Source organism: Eriocheir sinensis, chromosome 20, assembly GCF_024679095.1.
Source record: "Eriocheir sinensis breed Jianghai 21 chromosome 20, ASM2467909v1, whole genome shotgun sequence".
Classification (NCBI taxonomy): Eukaryota; Metazoa; Arthropoda; class Malacostraca; order Decapoda; family Varunidae; genus Eriocheir; species Eriocheir sinensis.
Genome location: NC_066528.1, coordinates 17,829,045 through 17,849,044, shown reverse-complemented (window position 1 = coordinate 17,849,044; position 20,000 = coordinate 17,829,045). Strand labels below are relative to the sequence as shown.

The following is a 20,000-nucleotide window of genomic DNA, read 5'->3' as shown; positions in this document are numbered from 1 at the left end:
AAAATCAGACCACACAGACCCCATGGTCAGACTTGGTGGTCTGTCCTTAAACCTAAAGTGATTTTACATTAATCAGAAGACTCCAAAACGTTGCATTTCTACTCTAGTTGATATTAAGTTGAAGGAAGTGACGGTCGAGCTTATTTTGAAGGAGTCAATCGTGTTACACTGGACCACTGACGGTGGAAGCTTATTCCATTCTCCTTTTCTAACGTTGGTGAAGAAAAATTTGGTGCAGTCTGAATTTACTTGTCTACATCTGAGTTTACGCCATTGTTCCTCGTGCGCAAAGTGTCATCGATCATAAACAATGTTGATCTGTCTACATTCGTGAAACCATTAAGTATTTTAAAACATTCGATCAGTTTTCCTCCAGGCGACGTTTCTCAAGAGAACATGTTAAGGGTGAAAGCCTTTCTTCGTAGGATTTGTTGCGCAAGGAAGGGATCATTTTCGTTGCCCGACGCTGAACACCTTCTAATTTAGCAATATCCTTTGCATGGTGGGAGACCAAAACTGTACCGCATATTCCAAGTGGGGTCTGACTAAACTGTTGTAGAGCAGGAGTATTACATCTTTATTCTTTAATACAAAGTTTCTTTTAATGAAGCCCAAAATTCTGTTCGATTTATTTGCTGCATCGATGCATTGCTGTGAGAATTTGAGTTTTGACGCGATTTTGACCCCAAATTCTTTTACGCATTGAACGCTTTTGAGTTTAACGCAGCGCATTTCGTATTCGAACTTCTTATTCCTCGTTCAACTTGAAGGACCTGGCACTTGTCTACGTTAAGGGCATCTCCATCTATCTGACCAAGCTGAAATTTTGTGCCAATCCTCTTGGAGGCTTTGCCTGTCTTCGTCAGTGAGAACCGAGTTGCCAATCTTTGTGTCGTCTGCAAATTTACTAATGCGGTTATTGAGTCCAACATCCACGTCGTTGATGTAAATAATGAAGAGCACTGGGCCAAGGACCGAGCCCTGAGGACGCCACTGGTGACAGGCGCCCACTCTGAGTTAAATCCGTCGATCACTACTCTTTGTTGTCTGTTGCTCAACCAATTCGCGATCCATTGGTTGACTTGACCGTCAATACCTATTTGCTTTAATTTGTAAGTAATTTATGATGCGGGACTTTATCAAACGCTTTCTGGAAATCAAGATAGACTACGTCCAGTGATTTGGTTACGTCATAAACAGTGAAGAGGTCGTTATAAAAAGGTTAATAGGTTTGATAGGCAGGATCTTTTGTTTCGGAAGCCATGTTGTGAGTCCCCAATCAATGAGTGGCTTTCAAGGTAATTCAAAATATAGTCTCTAATTATTAACTCAATTATCTTACCTACAACCGAAGTTAGAATAATGGGCCTGTAATTACCTGGTACTGTTTTGTCTCATTTCTTGAAAATCGGTGTCACGTTAGCCTTTTTCCAATCTGAAGGGACGATGCCTTGTCGCAAGGACATATTGAATACGGTTGTGAGGGAGGAGAGTATTTCGCTCTTTGTTTCTTTCAGCAGAGTTGGATATACTTTGTCAGGTCCAGGACTTTTATTTGTTTTAAGTGAATGGAGAGCTTTAAGGACTTCATCGGTTGTTATTTCAAAATTAGGCAATGCATGCTCGAGATTTACAATAGTACTGGTGTTGGTGGTAGCGAGAGGAAGACTGTTAGTATTAGACACCGAGGAAAAGTAATTGTTTAAGAGGTTTGCAATGTGTTGGCTGTCAGTCACTAGTGCACCGTCGCTGTTTGTTAAAGGTCCAATACCACTTTTGATCGCCTTTCTGTTGTTTATGTAACTGAAGAAAGATTTCGGATTATTTTTACAGTTGGCTGCAATATTTTCTTCGTATCTACGCTTTGCCTGACCTACTAGTCTTTTTTTACTCGTCGCCTGGCATCATTATAAAGTCTAATGTTTTCGGGCGTGCTTTGTTCTTTCTTTAACCTGTAAAACAATTTTCTCTCATTGACTGATTGTTTAATTTCGCTATTAAACCACGGTGGGCTTTTATTAGTGTTAATTCGCTTCTCGCACAAGGGGACGAATGTGTTCTGCTGAGTGAGTAAGTGATTTTTAAAACAGCCAGGCTTCCTCTACGTTGCCGTCATCTGATAGTTGTATTTCTGTTAGTTTTTGTCAGTTTCTACGAAGTTAGCTCTTTTGAAATTGGGCACCTTTACTTTATTTTCAGTCACTGATGATTGAGCTTTAATGTCGACGCGCACTGATTTATGATCGCAAGAACCGAGGTGTTCTCCTACCGTGACACTACTGACTAGGTTATCTTGGGTTGTTATAACAAGGTCGAGTATATTATTTTGTCGAGTTGGCTCAGAAACCATTTGGCTTAGATAATTTTCTTCTAGAAATTCGATCATTCTATGTGACTCGCCTTCTGTACCTGACAGTGTCGCCCAGTCGATATGGGGAGGTTAAAGTCTCCTAATATCAGTGAGTCGCTGTTATTAAGTGACTGCCTTAAGACGCTGTACATTTCAAGGTCGTCATCAGTGATTGCCCAGGAGGTCTGTAGGTGACAGATATATTTAAATTTACTTTTGCAATGTTAACACGCAACCACAAATGTTCAACGTTACTGTTTCCCAGTGTTTTGTCAGTGGGTTGCAAATAGCTTTTTGACATAAAGGGCGACGCCACCGCCTCTACGGTTTACACGATCTTTGTTGAAGAGTCTGTAGCCATCTATGTTGTATTCGGAACTTAAATCAATATTTGTGGTGTCGATAAATGTTTCGGTTATAGCAATTATGTCAAAATTTTCTGTTAAAGCAAGACATCTCAGTTCATCAAATTTGTTTCTTAGGCTACGCGCATTGAAACTAATGATTTTTAAGTTATCTAGAGGCTTGGTAATAGAGGTGGTGGTACTTGCGGGATCACGGTTACGGGTTTGTTGTGATGCACGGCGTCTATTTACACGGGCGGGGTGGAGGGACGTGGCCGTGACTCGTTTTTTGTTCGGATGACACGCAATGCTTCGTTGAGGAGCCTTCCGAGTCTGGCTGCCCCGATGGGAGAAAGGTGCAATCCGTCCCTGTGAAAGAGCTCATTTTGTCCATAGAAATTGTCCCATGCGTTTAGGAACTCCACGTCAAGCTCCCTACAAAGAGTCTGTAAGCGGTTGTTTAGGCTGAAGGCCTTACTGAAAAAGTCGCTCTCCGCCCAAGTCCGTGGTAGAACTCCTGAAATCAAAATGTTAGGGGATTTAGTCTTATACTGCTGGATGAGCCTACGGTACTTCTCCAGGAGTTCCTCAGACCGGGTCGTGGTGACGTCGTTCGTACCTGTGTGAATAACAATTGTACCTGTGTGAATAAGGTGAGAGAAACAAAGGCTAGTTCCATGATAAGAACGAAGAAATGAAAGGATGATAAGGTCAAAGGAGATAAAAAGGAAGAAGGAGAGCTAGAGAAGAAGAAGAACAGTAAGGACGTAAGGGAAATGTGAGCGGACAACTAATTAAGGCTCAACAACTCAACAAGAAATTACTTATCACTTAAATTTTGACTTTATTGTTTTCTGAATGGGACAGGGATGAACTTACTGTCCTTCACTGTCTCAACTCGGTATAACCATCCAGGATATCTACGCTCAATTCTCCGTCAACTCACAGCTTCTCCACTAAACGCGCGCGCCTCCTATACCTGTGTGTGTGTGTGTGTGTGTGTGTGTGTGTGTGTGTGTGTGTGTGTGTGTGTGTTTATGGGCTTGCGTGTGCGTGTGCCTGCGTGTGCGTCATGTTTTGTCACCTTGCAAAGGCCAAGGCGTTGTGCGCTGGGCCGGTGCGTGTTGTAGCAGCGGCAGGACGGACAGGTGGGCGAGGTACAGATGTGTCTGAGGGGCATCTGTGTAGGGCTGCTGAGTGGTGCCTGATTGTCGGCCACACCTGACAGGAAGCTCGTCCTTGCTCATCATAAGTTCACCGGGCCAGATGACAGTCACGTGACCTGTCACCTGTCTTGCGTACCCTGCCCCTCATGCACGTGAACAGGCACACACGTGATCAGTGCCAGGGCGAGCCTTTCACAGATGGAATGTCTGTGGCTTAGATAATGTAGCCTTGAACAATTGTCTCCTGCCTTTTGAAAGAAAGTTGTTCTTAAACATAATTTTATGCTTCGAGCAAATGCTATCAAGAAACCCATAAATACATATGACCCCCTCGGCTTGCACCAGTACATCTCCTTGTCCTCGCCGCACGAACCCTCGCCAGGAAGTTCATCATGAATAGCTGGGCTGTGACGTGGAGCCGCTTTGCCCCCATCCGGGAATGTTGATCTGCCTATACCCGTCACCAGCCGAGGACGTCGTTCAGTTGGCGTCCGTTCACCACCAAGCACATATTACCGCCCCGGGTGCCACAGTCCAGCCCCGCTGCCACGCTCGCTGCACTCACGACTCAGGAAGTCATTGTGTCACAGGCAACGCCATGGCGGTCGGTAACTACTGTGAAGGTACGGGACAACGACACTGTTCATCTCTGGAAACTAGGTCGTGTATTTAGTGTCTGTACCTTTCTATTTGGTGGGGTGAGACAGTGCGATGAGAGAGTTCAATGGCCACCGGTCTCTCTCCATATCGCTCTTGTATTCTGTGCTTCCTGCCTTTTACTTGTTTACTCCCTCGTTGAGTACTAAATGGATAATATATTTTATTTATTTCCAACCGTATACAAATGCAGTTCAAAACAGGGATTTATTCAACAGTTCTCTTGAGCCTCGTTAACCCTTTGCTTGGGGCCGAATGCTGATCTGCCTGTACCCGTCACCAGCCGAGGACGTCGTTCATTTGGGGTCCGTTCACCACCAAGCACATGTTACCGCCCCGGGTGCCAACATTCAACATGCTTTCACTACTATAGCTTGACGACGCCAGTATTTTCAGAACTGTTTCTTACTTCAAAAAACTCCTTCGCGTACCGTTTAGGTACACGTACCCTAGATTAAGAAACATTGGAGACACTTGTTGCTACCTAGGTACGCACTGGCTGCCTTTCATATATAGAGACCGCTCACGAGACGAGACAGTAGTTGGTGGGAGCACCAGCTTGTGGCCTACACACTCCTCGCCTCTGGGCTCGGAGCTTTGCAGCGGCGCCCTACTGGCCTTGGGGAAGGTGAGACCAGAGTGTTAGGTTCAGGGTAGTGGGGCTATCTTCTGAGGTTCACGTATCAATGTTACGTCGACAAAGTTGATAGATAAGGGTGACAGTTGTTGCCTTTATGTGATGCTCAGGGAAAGTTAGGTTAGGACTGGCGACGCGGCATCTTCCGTCACGTAGCCTTCAATCTAGACGGCGGGAAGGCTCCGCCGCATCACCACAGACGGTGCTGAAACGCGGGGCCGGGAAGGTGAGGCTGTGTGTGGCGAGGCCCAGGTGGCGCACGCTCACGTTGTTACCTGCTTCGTTGTGTTGCCCCGTGGTAGTCGTCGACCCCCTCCCCCAACCCCTTCCCTGTGTCTCTACGTAGTCGTTGTTGCCTTTCGTAGTTTTTCCGCGGTTGTCTTCAGACTCGTGTCTCACTGAGGTCGTCTCCCCCCCTCCCCGGCGTGTCTCCCCGTGGTCGTCTTGCCCCCCTCCCCGTCGTGTCTCCCCGTGGTCGTCTCCCCCACTCCCCGTTGTTTCTCCCCGTGGTCGTCTTGCCCCCTCCCGTCGTGTCTCCCCGTGGTCGTCTCCCCACACTCCCGTTGTATCTCCCCGTGGTCGTCTTGCCCCCCCCTGTCGTGTCTCCCGTGGTCGTCTCCCCCACACTCCCCGGCGGGTCTCCCCGTGGTCGTCTTGCCCCCCTCCCCGTCGTGTCTTCCCGTGGTCGTCTTGCCCCCCTCCCCGTCGTGTCTCCCCGTGGTCGTCTCCCCCACACTCCCCGTCGTGTCTCCCCGTGGTCGTCTTGCCCCCTTCTCGTCGTGTCTTCCGTGGTCGTCTTGCCCCCTCCCGTCGTGTCTCCCCGTGGTCGTCTTGCCCCCTCCCGTCGTTTCTCCCCGTGGTCGTCTTGCCCCCCTCTCCGTCGTGTCTTACTGTGGTCGTCGTCGCCTCCACTGGTTTCCCATTGTTGTCGTCGCCCCCTTGTTGACACCCGGTAAAGATCGTCCCGTTGCTTTCACGCTGGTCAGCCACTTAAACAGACCCTTATCTCTCCCCCCGATCTAAACCTAGGACTAGATTATCTCGGAGTGGTGGGTCCTCCTGTCCTCTTTGTTTATACGAGCAGCGGATCTTGGGTAAAAAAGGTGCAGTCTAGGCTGCCTCTTCCTAAAACAAATCTCTCCGAATGAAATACACGAAGACGAGGCTCTCCCGCGTCTAGGCTATCACGCAACCCTGCCTTAATCCCTCTACTTGTAAGAAATTTAGTGTACTGTACTGTATTTCCTCCCGTGAATTTTTGTTGTACTATAGATTTTGTTGCAGAACTTATTATGTTGAGAGAGGAGACAAAGAAACGCATCCTTCATATCAAAATATTTATCCCCGCCCCTACAAGCCGGTTGCTGGACCTCCCCTTATCTCTTGGCGGGTCACGGTCGGGCGATGATTCAATAGTCTGGGTTGGAGTGTGGCGCAGTGGAAATCTAGATCTGAATTGGGATCACTAGACCACCATGAATAGAAGAATATGTTAATGAAATAATCGTGTTCTGTTTATCTGTAGCAATGATGTTCGGTAATCTGGCAAGTCGTCTTTCTGAGATGTCCCTTTCCCATTTCTGTGCTTATCGGTGTTTACAGTCTGCCTACCAGCCTGTTTGCTTTCGTATTCATTATGCATTTATTATTCATTCATGCTTTTTAATCTTCCCTGTTCATTTCTTTTGCTAATGTTATTTTAGCATTACTGCGTATCCAAACTTTAGCTTAATGTCTCTGAAAAAATGATGTATGAAGGCGTTCCTTTGTGTGTCCTGCAGCGAGACGGTCCATTATGACGGACAAGAAAACAAGCACGGCGGAGGACCCCCGGGCGATGGAGCTGGGCCCGATGGAGCAAGCGACGACCCAACCTGAACACTCGGACGTCAACGGAGGCCCGACGGAGGAGCAGCGGATCAGGCTCACCACGCCCACACCGACGCACGCTAAGGTACTGTCCACCTTCACCACTGTCACCCTCGGTAGGCGCTCGGATGCACCCTGGAGACAGGTCTATTGCAACCACGGCGGGACGCGGGGTGTGAGGAACGCGGGGGAGGGGGGCGAGGATGTCATTGATGTGAAGGGTAGCAAAGTATAACACTCAGAGTTGTGCGTAAGAACCATTAGAGACTCGTCATCCAGATAAACCCGGTGTCTTCATCAACCAGTCTGAGTTTAAATGTCAGTCACTCTGCATTTGTTTCTTGGCCAGGCGTCAGTGTATCCTTCTCTTTTAGTTTGTATTTATATATCAACTAATGTGTCGGTTCGTTTTTTTCTTCTGCATGTTTATTTGTTTGTGTTGTGAATTTTTTTTTTACCGCACACTCATCAGCCGAATTTGGTAACACAATGATGACACCATGACCTCGTGAGTGATGCACGTCAAGCCTGGGTGTCTGGGTATGGCCGGGCTCCCCACGGGTCCACCCGGGGGGAGTGTTTGACCCAAGGTTTGTCCTACATCTCGGTAGAGGACGCTGCTTTTTACGTTTCTTTTTTATGCGCCTCCGTCCTCATCCTCCCTTCATAATGAAAATGTATGACATACTTCTCACGCAAGAGCAAGTTCTAGAAACTTCATATGTAGAGTTAACTACTCTTGTATATCTTGGTGCATGGGCAGAGTTATAGGCAATGTTTACATCATAAAAAGTTGCATCAAGTGGAAGGACAGCGAGTCGACGTTATTATATTATAGTATGACTCGCCATTCAAAGGGACATTATTGTGTATGGGCTCTTCCGCACACCGTTCACACTAGGAGCGTCGTCAGTTAGAGTTCCGACAAAGTAAGGCCACGTACACACATTAAGAGTCCTGAACGGCGAGTCAGATAGTTAAGACTCGCTTAGAATCGAATCGACGACTCCTTTTTCCAGTATAGAAGACTGGTCGAGGACAGAACAAGGTGGGAAAAAGCCCACATTACGCCTCTACTCATTAAAGGACATAATTAAGAGTAGGAAACCTAAAGACAAAATCAAATTTAGTTCTAATGGTGTAAGCGCAGCCTTAGCCCCTGATATAAGCAAATGGCGGTCTCTTCTCAGGCCTGTTTCACTTTACCCTTCTTCGGATGTTTCACTTTGCCGGTCTCAATGTTTGGATGAAAGGGTAACATGCACGTTGTTTAGCACCACTCGCGTCGCCGCTACAAACAAAAGCTGTCAGACATTGGCGAGGTGTGCGAACGAGCTTCATGACCCCCCCCCCCCCTCCTTCCTCACTCCCAGCCTAAGTATGGACTCATCTCCACGTTGGTTAGCACAGCGCTGGTCAGACAGAGTGAGAAGGGGGCAACATCTCCGTGTTTCGCATGTTATCCACGGCTCAGTTACGCGCTAAGTCTAATCGTACATCTCTGCCCTAATCTCTTCTGCTACATGTAATTTCTCTCCACTCTTCTTGTCTCCTACTCCCACATCTCGCTCAGTTGCCGCTATTTATCCATATAACCATCTATCTGTATCTTCACTTAAACATATGTCTCTCATTCTAACTATCTACGAGTATCTGTATTTATCTGCTTATTCATTTATCTACCTCTTCATCTAAGTTCATATGTATTTATTTATATTCATCCATTTGTATGAACTGGCCGTCCTTGCGGGTAAGGTCTGGGACGGTGTTGCTGCCTGATGTCACTTGGGAAACAGTTCAGACAGAGTGTGGGTAAGAGGAAGTGGCGTCATTGCGTGGTGTCGGTGAGGCGGGGGACGCACGGGGGTTCATCTGTGGGAGCAGAAGCGGGGTGGGTGGTGTTGCATCAGTACCAGACACTTGCATAATGCCGTGTGTTTTGCGTTATAGTGTAGGCACTTTTGTCAGGGGTACTGCACACACACACACACACACACACACACACACACACACACACACCGCTCAATAGCGCCTCTCACCTGACAGACTGAGGTTCTAGTCGCGCTGAGACCACTATAATTTTTTTTCGCTGACCGGAGTGATTACTGTCCCTCCTCGAGCAAGGGCGATGGGGTGTGTGGTATGTTAGTCAGTGAATGATAATCAAATGCAGGAGCTAAACGGTGGCCTTTATCCTTGGCAGCAGTGCAACGACTACAACTTGCGAGTGTTGTTGTGTAATGCCTCTCCTACGCACATTTTTCCTCTCTCCTCGTCCTGTCCACTGATGGAGGCCACTCACCCCGCGCCGCCCCTCCTGCCAAAGATAGTGCCAAGAGGAGGTAGCAACACGTCCCTCCGCTTCACCCAAGAATTTTTGTCATTTTCTTCCCGCAGTGCTCACGTTACTTGCCTGTTTCACCTAATACTTTCAATAATAATAATAATAATAGTAATAATAATAATAATAATAATAATAATAATAATAATAATAATAATAATAATAATAATAATGATACAGAGGATCCGAAACCGAGTGGTCACATATATAAATTACTTAGTCGAGTGGTCATATATAAATTACTTAGTCGAGTGGTCATATATAAATTACTTAGTCGAGTGGTCATATATAAATTACCTAGTCGAGTGGTCATATATAAATTACTTAGTCGAGTGGTCATATATAAATTACTTAGTCGAGTGGTCATATATAAATTACTTAGTCGAGTGGTCATATATAAATTACTTAGTCGAGTGGTCATATATAAATTACTTAGTCGAGTGGTCATATATAAATTACTTAGTCGAGTGGTCATATATAAATTACTTAGTCGAGTGGTCATATATAAATTACTTAGTGTTCTTTTATTCACGCTACACAAAACAGACCAATAGCGAACGAGACAAACACACAACCAAACAACCAAACAGGGAATGCCAGAACACCGTACTCTAAAAACTAACGATACATAACCACTCATACCCAGTGGTTATACATATACATTTTCAGAGGCGTCTTCATATAAATTATAGGGACTCCTTGGAAATGTGCGCAAATTGGTGGTGAAAATGTCAAAGAAAAAAAGGTGTTCTCGTAAAGCATATTAATTATTCCTAAGATGCCAAGGAAAGGTATTAAGTGCGCGTGATTGGTCCGCACAAGTGTTCTGATCTGATGCCACTTAAAAGCATCCTAAAGTGGAGTATAAATAGTTAATATTCACTAGCCAGAGAGTTGATAGTATTTCTTTTTGCCGGGAGAGAAACACCCTAACATAAGACGGAAAAGTAAAGGCAATGGGAAAGGCCTTGTCTAATTCATCGTGATCAACTTACAGGCACCTGCGAGTCAAGGGTTGTTGATATTGGCCAGGCAGAGAGTTGACACTATTTCTTTTTGCCGGAAGAGAAACACACTAACGCCAGACACCCTGCCTCGTCAAACTCATTCGCCTCAGCCTATCAACATCTACCTTTCCTTCCTGCTGGAAGTAAGCCTTCATACAGCCTGTGCCTAAGAAGGGTGACCGTTCCAATCCCTCAAATTACCGCCCTATAGCTTTACTTTCCTGTATATCTAAAGCTTTTGAATCAATCTTTAACCGAAAGATTCAAAAGCACCTTTCCACTGACCTATCTGATTGCCAGAATAGGTTCCGCAAGGGGCGTTCTACTTGCGATCTTCTTGCTCTCTTAACTGACTCTTGGTCATCCTCTCTTAGCTGTTTCGGTAAAACTTTCTCAGCTGCGCTAGACATATCGAAAGCTTTCGAAAGAGTCTGACACAACTCTTTGCTTTCTAAACTTGCCCTCTTTTGGATTCTATCCTTCTCTCTGTTCCTTTATCTCCAGCTTCCTTTCCGGCCGTTCTATCTCTGCTGTGGTAGATGGTCACTGTTCTTCCCCTAAACCTATCAACATTGATGTCCCACAGGGCTCTGTCCTATCACCCACTCTCTTCCTGTTATTCATCAATGATCTTTCCATAACAAACTGTCCTATCCAAACATACGCTGACGACTCCACTCTGCATTATTCAACTTCTTTCAACAGAAGACCCTCTCAACAGAAATTGCAAGACTCCAGAGTGGAGGCTGCAGAACGCTTAACCTCAGACCTTGCTATCATTTCCGATTGGGGTAAAAGGACCCTTGTGTCCTTCAATGCCTCAAAAACTCAATTTTTCCGCCTATCCACTCAACACAATCTTCCAAATATCTATCCCCTGTTCGTCGACAACACTCAGCTGTCACCTTCTTCTACACTAAACATCCTTGGTCTATCCTTAGCTCAAAATCTCAACTGGAAACTTCACATCTCTTCTCTTACTAAATCAGCTTCCTCGAGGTTGGGCGTTCTGTATCGTCTCCGCCAGTTCTTCTCCCCCGCACAGTTGCTTCCCATATATAACGGTCCTTGTCTGTCCTCGTATGAAATATGCATCTCACGTGTGGGGGGGGCTCCACTCACGCAGCTCTCTTGGACAGAGTAGAATTGCCTCATCAGCTCTCTTCCTCTTACTGCCAGTCTTCTACCTCTTAAATTCCGCCGCCACGTTGCATCTCTTTCTATCTTCTATCGATATTTTCATGCTGACTGCTCTTCTGAACTTGCTAACTGCATGCCTCCCCCCCCTCCCGTGGCCCCGGCGCACACGACTTTCAACTCAAGCTCATCCCTATACTGCCCAAACCCCTTATGCAAGACTTAACCAGCATCTTCATTCTTTCATCCCCTTCACTGGTAAACACTGGAACAGCCTTCCTTCGTCTGTATTTCCTCCTAACTATGACTTGACCTCTTTCAAGAAGATTGTATCAAGGCACCTCTCCATCCGTAATTGACCTCTCTTTTGGCCACTTTATACTTTTCACTTTGCGGGAGCAACAGTTAGCGGGCTTTTTTTCTACAATTTCTTTTTGTTGCCCTTGAGTTGCTTTCTGTGCTGTAAAAAAAAAAAAAAGACAGAAAGGTAAAGTCATTAGGAAAACGATTTGTCTATCTTATCGTAATACAATGATAGCCACCTGCGAGTCAGGAGTTGTTGATATTGGCCAGGCAGAGAGTTTATAGTATCTCTTTTCTAACATCAGACAGATAAGGGGATGTACATGAGAGCTCGGAAGACTAGTTATATGTCCGAGCTTGTGTGTTTTCTCTCTTTCTCCTTTTCCTTGGCTTCTGAGCACATGCCTGATAGACTACGCGAGATGGGAAGACAAACTATGCATGAGTTAAGATTATTCGCTCCTTTCATCCATTTAAAGGCACCTGCAGGATAAATGTCTTTCCCAACGTCCTCCACTGCTCTCATGTAAGTTTACGCCATTAAGCTCCGGTAAAGGTTTCAATTTAGTCTTTCCATCTGATTTCCGTGTGTCTGTCTGCCTTGACTTAAGATTTCTTGGTTGCCAGTAAGTCCTGTAGTAGATTAATTATGGCTTTGATGATGATAATAATGATGATGATGATGATGCCACAGAGTTTCGGAGCCACCCTATTTTGTACGCGTCATTCCATTTAGTACTCACGTCAGAGGGAAACCGACTACTGTGGAAAACTGAGCTAAGAATTAAGAACAATCTGTCATCAAATTGAAATCATGAAAAAAATCTCTGCAGTCTTTCTTAACTATTTCAGTATAACAACTCAGCTCAATATTTTCCCTCCCTCGAGTTGTTATTATTGTCTTGATAGCAGCACTGGGTCAGTATTCTCACATCAACTATTTCCAAGGGTCGCAAAGATCAATAGAGCTCTAATGAGTGTGTTTTTAGGTTCACGGTAACGAAGAAGAGTCAAACTACAAGAAATGCCACAAAGCTACCCATGGAAATGCCCAAACCGCCTAGGAAAGCCTGAGTCAAATATGTTTGCTTGGCCGCCGAAATGCTTAAGAATACGACCCCTGATCATTGGGAAGGTGCGTAGAGATCGGCGAACAGGAGGAAAGTAGGGCCGCGGAGAGAGGGAAGCAGGTGATGGTGGTGCTGGGTGTGAAGTGGGCGGACATCGGCAAGTGGTGGTATCCTTGTCATCCTTCCCTTCCTCACTCACTCTCCCGCACTCACTCCTCCTATCCCAGCCTTCCTCCCGCATTTCCCTAGATCTCCTACATCCTCCCTCTCACCCTTTCCTCCCTTACCCTTCCGCATTCTTCCATCCTCTACTTCCTGACTCATTCCCTCCCTCACTCCCTCCCACTCGCCCTTGTTCCCATTCTCCCGCAGCCTCCGTCGGGTGAACCTGAAATTATGACCAGAGAGTGTTATTACGAAGTAGTCGTGCGGGTTCAGCTACAGCCGGATTAAGCCAGTGTCCGTTGACGCCGTTTGGGGGGACTTGAGAGACGAGGAATGGGACCCGATGCGAAGGGGTGCACATTGTAACCTTTCGAACAGTGGGGGCGGGGGCGGGGGTGTTGGTGGGGGCAGAATAACCTATAGTCCACACATTTTTATCTATATATCACAAAGCATTCACCCCCTCAAAAAGAAAAAGAAAGGCAGAAAAAAAATCTCAGCTTCCCTCTATTATGACAGGGTTCAAGGGGTGGGTTAGGGGGAAGGGGAAAGGGGAGAGGGAAGACGGTTGTTCTGTAGTAATTATTTAGGGTGTGAAGGGCGTGAAGATCATGTTGTTTGGGTTTTAAAGGCGACTTCCTATTCTCGCTCCACATGAAAAGAGGGAAGAGAGAAGGTGGAAGGTGCTCATGACTGCAAATTTGTCTGTCGTGACGTGTGTGTGTGTGTGTGTGTGTGTGTGTGTGTGTGTGTGTGTTACAGTTTACTTGTGATTGCTTAAGTTAGTAAAGGCGTGTGCAAAGGGACTTATTAGCGATTTACAAACTGGTCGCGGGCAGATTGTGGAAAGCTGTAGAGGAGTTCTGGGTTAAGGGACGCTTGGGACTTTGGGAGGCGGCGTTATTTGATGTCATTGTCAAGAGAAAAGAGTCTGGTGTTGGTGATGGGGGCTGGGCGGGGGGCGGGAGAGGATGCAAGGGTAATTTCGGTTAGTCGTAGGGGCCGGGTGGCTCTGTGGCCCTGGTGCTTGAAGATAATAACATGGTGGGTGACATGACTGCAGAGCGAGGCTTTATTGAAGGATCAAGGAAATCATTAAAACTCGGCTTAATCAAGAAAAACAAACGGCAAGGACAAAACCACTACCAAACACACACACACACACACACACACACACACACACACACACACGAATCCCTACTAAGTGACACAAAAACTGTTTGTATCATTATTTTTTTTTCTGCCTTTGACCTTGTCCCTCAAATTCTTGGTTCCGTCAGGCAACGCACTGCTGTCCTTGTTGCCTCACGACCCACATTCAAGTTATTAGCTGCTGCTTCCTACAAGCCTTAACTGGTTTAAACTGGACTAGACGTATTATTACATTTTGCTTTCATGTGGTTTTAAATGTAAGAGGTAACATTTTCATCACATGTGCGCACTCATAAGCAAGGAATGTCACGTCAATACTACAACTACTACTACTACTATTACTACTACTACTACTACTACTACTACTAATAATAATAATAATAATAACAATAATAATCTTTATTTCAGCAAAAAAGAGTGCCATATACAACTATATTATAAATAAATTTAGTAGTAAAAACATATAAACCCGTAAGACCACACAAAACAGCATCCCTAACAATATAAAAATAATACAGCAAATATTAAGACAATTCAATCATTGTAAGCTAAACTCAAAAAGGTAATGACCATAAAATATAGGTAAAAACAGTAAAACTGAATAAAAATAACATGAATATATTTTTAAAAAAGTAGAATGGCTATTAATGAGTAAGAGCATTGCTCCGAACACTTGCACGTTGAGTCCGACCAGTGTTGCCATATATTATCCATTAATTTCGCATCACTGTTGTTCAAAGACATGACTAGATCATTAGAAGACACACTCTATTTTGAAGCTTCTTACATTTTTATTGATGTACCTTTTTTGAAAACTTACGGCAGTGGACGCCTGAAATATTTTTTCACCGTAGCTGCCCGATGAATTTACACATGAATTCAATTGGTTTAAGTAAGAAAACCTGCAAGTTTCATCCAATTTGACCAAATAGTTTTAACGCAAAGATTCATTTGAAAAAAAAAAGATCGTTTGAACTGAATGTTTAGTGAATAATACTGAAATTACGTATCGCAGTATAGCATTGTGACTGCGGCCTTTTACTTATCATATTAAATACTAAAGCTCCAATGTTTCATTTTTTGCTTTTTTTTTGCCTTGGCTGGAAAAAATGCATTTTTTTCACCAATGTTTTCCTAAAAAAAAAAAATCATGAAAAAATACAAAACATTTTTTCATATGTTGCACCATGGAAAACCTTCTACCATTCCTCTATCCTGACATAGCTTCCAAATTTTGATTGCTTGAATCTCAGTAATTTCAATATTATCGCCGAAAATGCAATAAACTACGTTTTGAGAAAAAAGACTTTTAATGTTGAGGAATGTTTTTTCGTGCTTATTGGGGTATGTAATGTAGACATGGAGATGCCATAATGTCTTATTAGCTATTAATATTTATTGCTATTTATTGTATTCGATTGGAATGGTATCTGGTCCCCTTCTGCGTTAGGGTCTCGCAGAATGTAATCACACACTTATGGAGTGTCAGGAGATGCCACGTCTCTCTTTGGTGCCAAGTTTTTGCATTTAAATCCCCCTGGGTCGTAGTCATCACCACTGACTTTCTCCTCCTTCTTTTCTTGTCCTGTGGCGTTGTTCGGCGAATCTTCTGGATCTGAAGTCTCTGTAGAGTCCTCTTGGATGCTCCGAAGCCTTACTGTGAGTGAGGGAGGGCGAGAGGGTCTGTGTGTGTTGCCGATATTACGATAAAATATTGTTTTACGGAATATGATAGAAAATAAAATAGAACACAACACATTTGGAGTGAACAACGTCTATTGAGACTTCTCTTGGTCTCGAGAGACTGGTCCAAGGGCTCGCGGAAAGAGGGCGTTGGCGAGCTGTGTCTCCAGTATCCGCGGCAGGAGCTGTGGCGTGGACGCTGTGTACGATAATCCATCATTAATGTTTTTGTTCTTGAATATAATATGCAGCAAAATTATCGATATTTTGCTCTGGTTAGTAGAGATCATGGGCTCAGGTTGATACTATCACTATGTAATATAAAGAAAAATTGACTCGTATTTTATATATATATAAATATATATATATATATATATATATATATATATATATATATATATATATATATATATATATATATATATATATATATATATATATATATATATATATATATATATATATATATATATATATATATATATATATATATATATATATATATATATATATATATATATATATATATATATATATATATATATATATATATATATATATATATATATATATATATATATATATATATATATATATATATATATATATATATATATATATATATATATATATATATATATATATATATATATATATATAATTAAATGTATGTGCGTATGGATTGACAGATGAAAGATTTAATGAGTGTGTTTGGAGTATGATTGTTGCCTTATTAAGTTGGTTAAATTCCTCGCCAGTTTGAGCTGTATTCAGATGAGGCTCGTCTCTTAAAATATTGATCTATTCAAAATCTATGTATTGGCTAATCAATCCATCACTTGGGTATGAAAGTGGTTCACTGCAGCCATTGTGCTGTCATGCAATATTTGACTGACCCATCTGCTTAATCCATTGATTGATATTCAAAGCGAGGATGGAAGTAGAATCAACAGAAGGACACCTATATGCCATCAGAGGTGTATGTGCATGCCTGTCCCCGTCCTTAGATACTCATCATAGGTGTTGGCACTTGTTATATTTGCCTCAGACTGAGAATGGACTTGACGCAAGGGAGGAGCTAGGCACCGTACCGTCGATCATGAAGAGCTCACGGTCCTGCTCCTGCTGCTGGCCAGCCATCAGTCCCTTCTACAGGCAGGTGAGCTTCAGCCTCGGAGGTGCCACAAGGTCGCGTGTGTGCTATACGTGCCCTCGCTAGGCGTGACCTGACTCTGGTGTTGGTGTTTCAGGGCATCATGTCCCTCGTAAGCTGTCTGGCGGCGCTCTCTACCGGCATGATCCACGCCTACCCCGCCGTTTCCCTGACGCGCTGGGAGGAGGCGGGCTTAAAATTCTCCACCGCCCAAACCACGTGGTTCGGTGAGTCCCGCCGAGTGGTCATGGGGACCAGCTAAGGACGTTGGAGGCGAGGCCGCGGCGCGAGTGTGTGTGTGTGTGTGTGTGTGTGTGTGTGTGTGTGTGTGTGTGTGTGTGTGTGTGTGTACATATATATATATATATATATATATATATATATATATATATATATATATATATATATATATATATATATATATATATATATATATATATATATATATATATATATATATCTATCTATCTATCTATCTATCTATCTATCTATCTATCTATCTATCTATCTATCTATCTATCTATCTTTATAAATAGATTGAATGATAGATATGAATATATATATATGAATATAATGTATGTATGTATGTATGTATGTATGTATGTATGTATGTATGTTTATATATATATATATATATATATATATATATATATATATATATATATATATATATATATATATATATATATATATATATATATATATATATATATATATATATATATATATATATATATATATATATATATATATATATATATATATATATATATATATATATATATATATATATATATATATATATATATATATATATAGGAAGAGGAGGATTTCCAGAAAAATCATGGCATTTCAACTCACTAAGAAGTTTCTTTGAAACGATGTGTCGTTATGCAGCGTGTCAGGTGTGAAGAACGAGTGTTGTGTCGCAGCGTCCACGCCCATGGTGGTGTGTATGAGCATGTGGCGGTGCGTGTGGTGTGTGGTTTAGCGTCCGCGCCCATGACTCCATGTAAAAATATGGTGTGAGCGAGTGTTGTGTTTCAGCATCCACGCCCATGGTGGTATCGGTGGTGATGAGCATAGTGGCCGGCGTGGTGGTGGAGCGCCTCGGGGTACGCTTGTGTCTGGCCATCGGCTCGCCTGTCCTCGGCCTCACCTGGGTCATGATAGGCCAGGCGACGGATTTCAGTGTCCTCCTCGTCGCCCGCATCATTCAAGGCCTCGTAGGTGAGCATCTCTTCCTCTTTCTGATATGCAAAAGTCTCTTATACGGCAAGGTACTGACTGGTTACGACTTTTCCAAAGAAACTGAACTCATCATTTGCTACTTATCAACCTTTCTGATATGTCGAAATATATACCAAAATCATGGTCATTGCTATCCATTTTTTTTCTTCACACGGAGTAGGTTAGATGGGGCGAGGTGGTCAGGTGTGTTACGGTGCGGTGCTGTGTTGTGACACCTCCCCTCCCTGTTACAGCCTCGGTGTACATGGTGGTGATCACGGTCTACCCAGTGGAGGTGAGTCAAGTCCGCTGGCGGGGCATCATGATGGGCGTGTCCGAGGCTATGGTGATGCTGGGCGCCTTCCTCACCTACCTGGGCGGTCTCATTCTTCTTCCCGCGCCACTCGCCTACGTCTTCGCCATCATCCTCGTCCCCCAGCTCATTTTGTTCTTCTTCCTGCGGGAGTCTCCTCTGTGGTTGGCGCGGCATGACCGCGAGGCTGACGTCGTGGACTCCCTCATGTGCCTACGAGCTCATGACTCCGACATCAAACCTGAATTGGAGCACATCAAGACCAGCGTCTACACCGAGAGAATAGTCAAGCCTGCCGCGACGGAACAACTGCTGCTGCTCAGGAAACCCATCTACCTGAGGCCACTCATCCTTTGCATTCTAATTTTACTCTTTAAGGAGCTGACGGGGCAGTACGCAGTCCTCACCTACACCGTCATGATGTTCCGCATGGCGGGCTCCAGCCTTGACCCGTACTTGTGCGCGGTGGTGATGGGCGCGGCTCGCTTCTTGCCTTGCTTCCTGTCTTGGGCGTTGATAGAGCGACTACCTCGCCGCCTCTTGTTGTCTATCTGCATGGCAATTTCGGCAGCTTCCCTGGCCACCCTTGGGGCGTTCCTGTGGGTGTGGTCAGGCTCGAGCAAGGGGCTCCCGCCACACCTGGGCTGGGTGCCCCTTGCGTGCCTCTCTGTATTCACTCTGGCCTTCGGGATCGGAGTCGGTCCCACTTCATGGACAATGGTGGCGGAGTTACTCCCATCACAGGTGAGGAACGTTGGTGCAGGCATCATCAACTCCTGCTTCAGTTTGTTCCTGTTCCTGGTGGGTCTGAGCTTCCCCTTTGCCGTGGAGGCCATCGGGGTGGGCGGCGTGTTCATCACTTACTCCCTGTGCTCGCTGTGTGGAGTCATTTTCGTGATCTCCTGTCTGCCCGAGACGCGAGGCAGGTCCTTCACCGAGATCCAGACCAACTTTGGCGCCTCAGAAAAGACTCCTAATGTAATATAAGGGTAGCCATACTTTTTAAATATTCTGGGAGGCACATAGAAGAGAATTACTATACTATGAGTCATAGTGTTGAGTAAGCTGAATGGCTTGTGAATGAATGAGTGAAAAAAAGTGAACGAAACTCTGTTGATGCTCATCTTAAGTGTAATCAAGCTGGGATTAATAATCAATTATTATCTTGCTTTGAGGCCTCGGGACGACTTATCCATGGTTCCAGATCAAATCAGCTGCAATACTTTCCCACTGCCACCCCCCCCTCCCCCTAGGGAACCGTCCTTTTCAACCACTGCCTGGCGAGGGGGCTTGGTAATGGCTTGGTGCCGTCAAGCCGACATATATCATAAGCACGGAATTGTATTCATGATGCTGCTTACTATTAAGTTTTCTATGTTTTTTTCCTTTTGTACACGTCTGTCTGAATGCAAACCTGACTGAG

The 20,000-nt window shown here is 44.4% G+C and overlaps 2 protein-coding genes across 4 annotated transcripts in view; both read left to right on the top strand.

The window, feature by feature from the left end:
• LOC127001080 (probable sodium/potassium/calcium exchanger CG1090) overlaps positions 1-4,260 on the top strand; it is a 12,609-nt gene extending 8,349 nt beyond the window's left edge. The window contains exon 4 of the mRNA XM_050865252.1: positions 4,206-4,260. Coding sequence (XP_050721209.1) covers positions 4,206-4,260 — 55 coding nt within the window. The remainder of the gene's footprint in view (positions 1-4,205) is intronic.
• A 24-nt stretch (positions 4,261-4,284) lies between these two features.
• Positions 4,285-20,000, top strand: part of LOC127001299 (facilitated trehalose transporter Tret1-2 homolog) — a 16,099-nt gene continuing 383 nt past the window's right edge. The window contains exons 1-6 of one of the 3 annotated variants that reach the window (XM_050865703.1): positions 4,285-4,483; positions 6,936-7,108; positions 16,930-17,040; positions 17,132-17,261; positions 18,082-18,264; positions 18,519-20,000. The exon at positions 18,519-20,000 is cut by the window's right edge and continues 383 nt beyond it. In XM_050865703.1, the coding sequence (XP_050721660.1) occupies positions 4,300-4,483; positions 6,936-7,108; positions 16,930-17,040; positions 17,132-17,261; positions 18,082-18,264; positions 18,519-19,564 (1,827 nt within the window). In that variant the 5' untranslated portion in view covers positions 4,285-4,299 and the 3' untranslated portion in view covers positions 19,565-20,000. Of the gene's footprint in view, positions 4,484-4,989; positions 5,146-5,233; positions 5,381-6,935; positions 7,109-16,929; positions 17,041-17,131; positions 17,262-18,081; positions 18,265-18,518 lie in introns of those variants that run through there. The other 2 variants (XM_050865704.1, XM_050865705.1) reach the window with 2 other exon arrangements.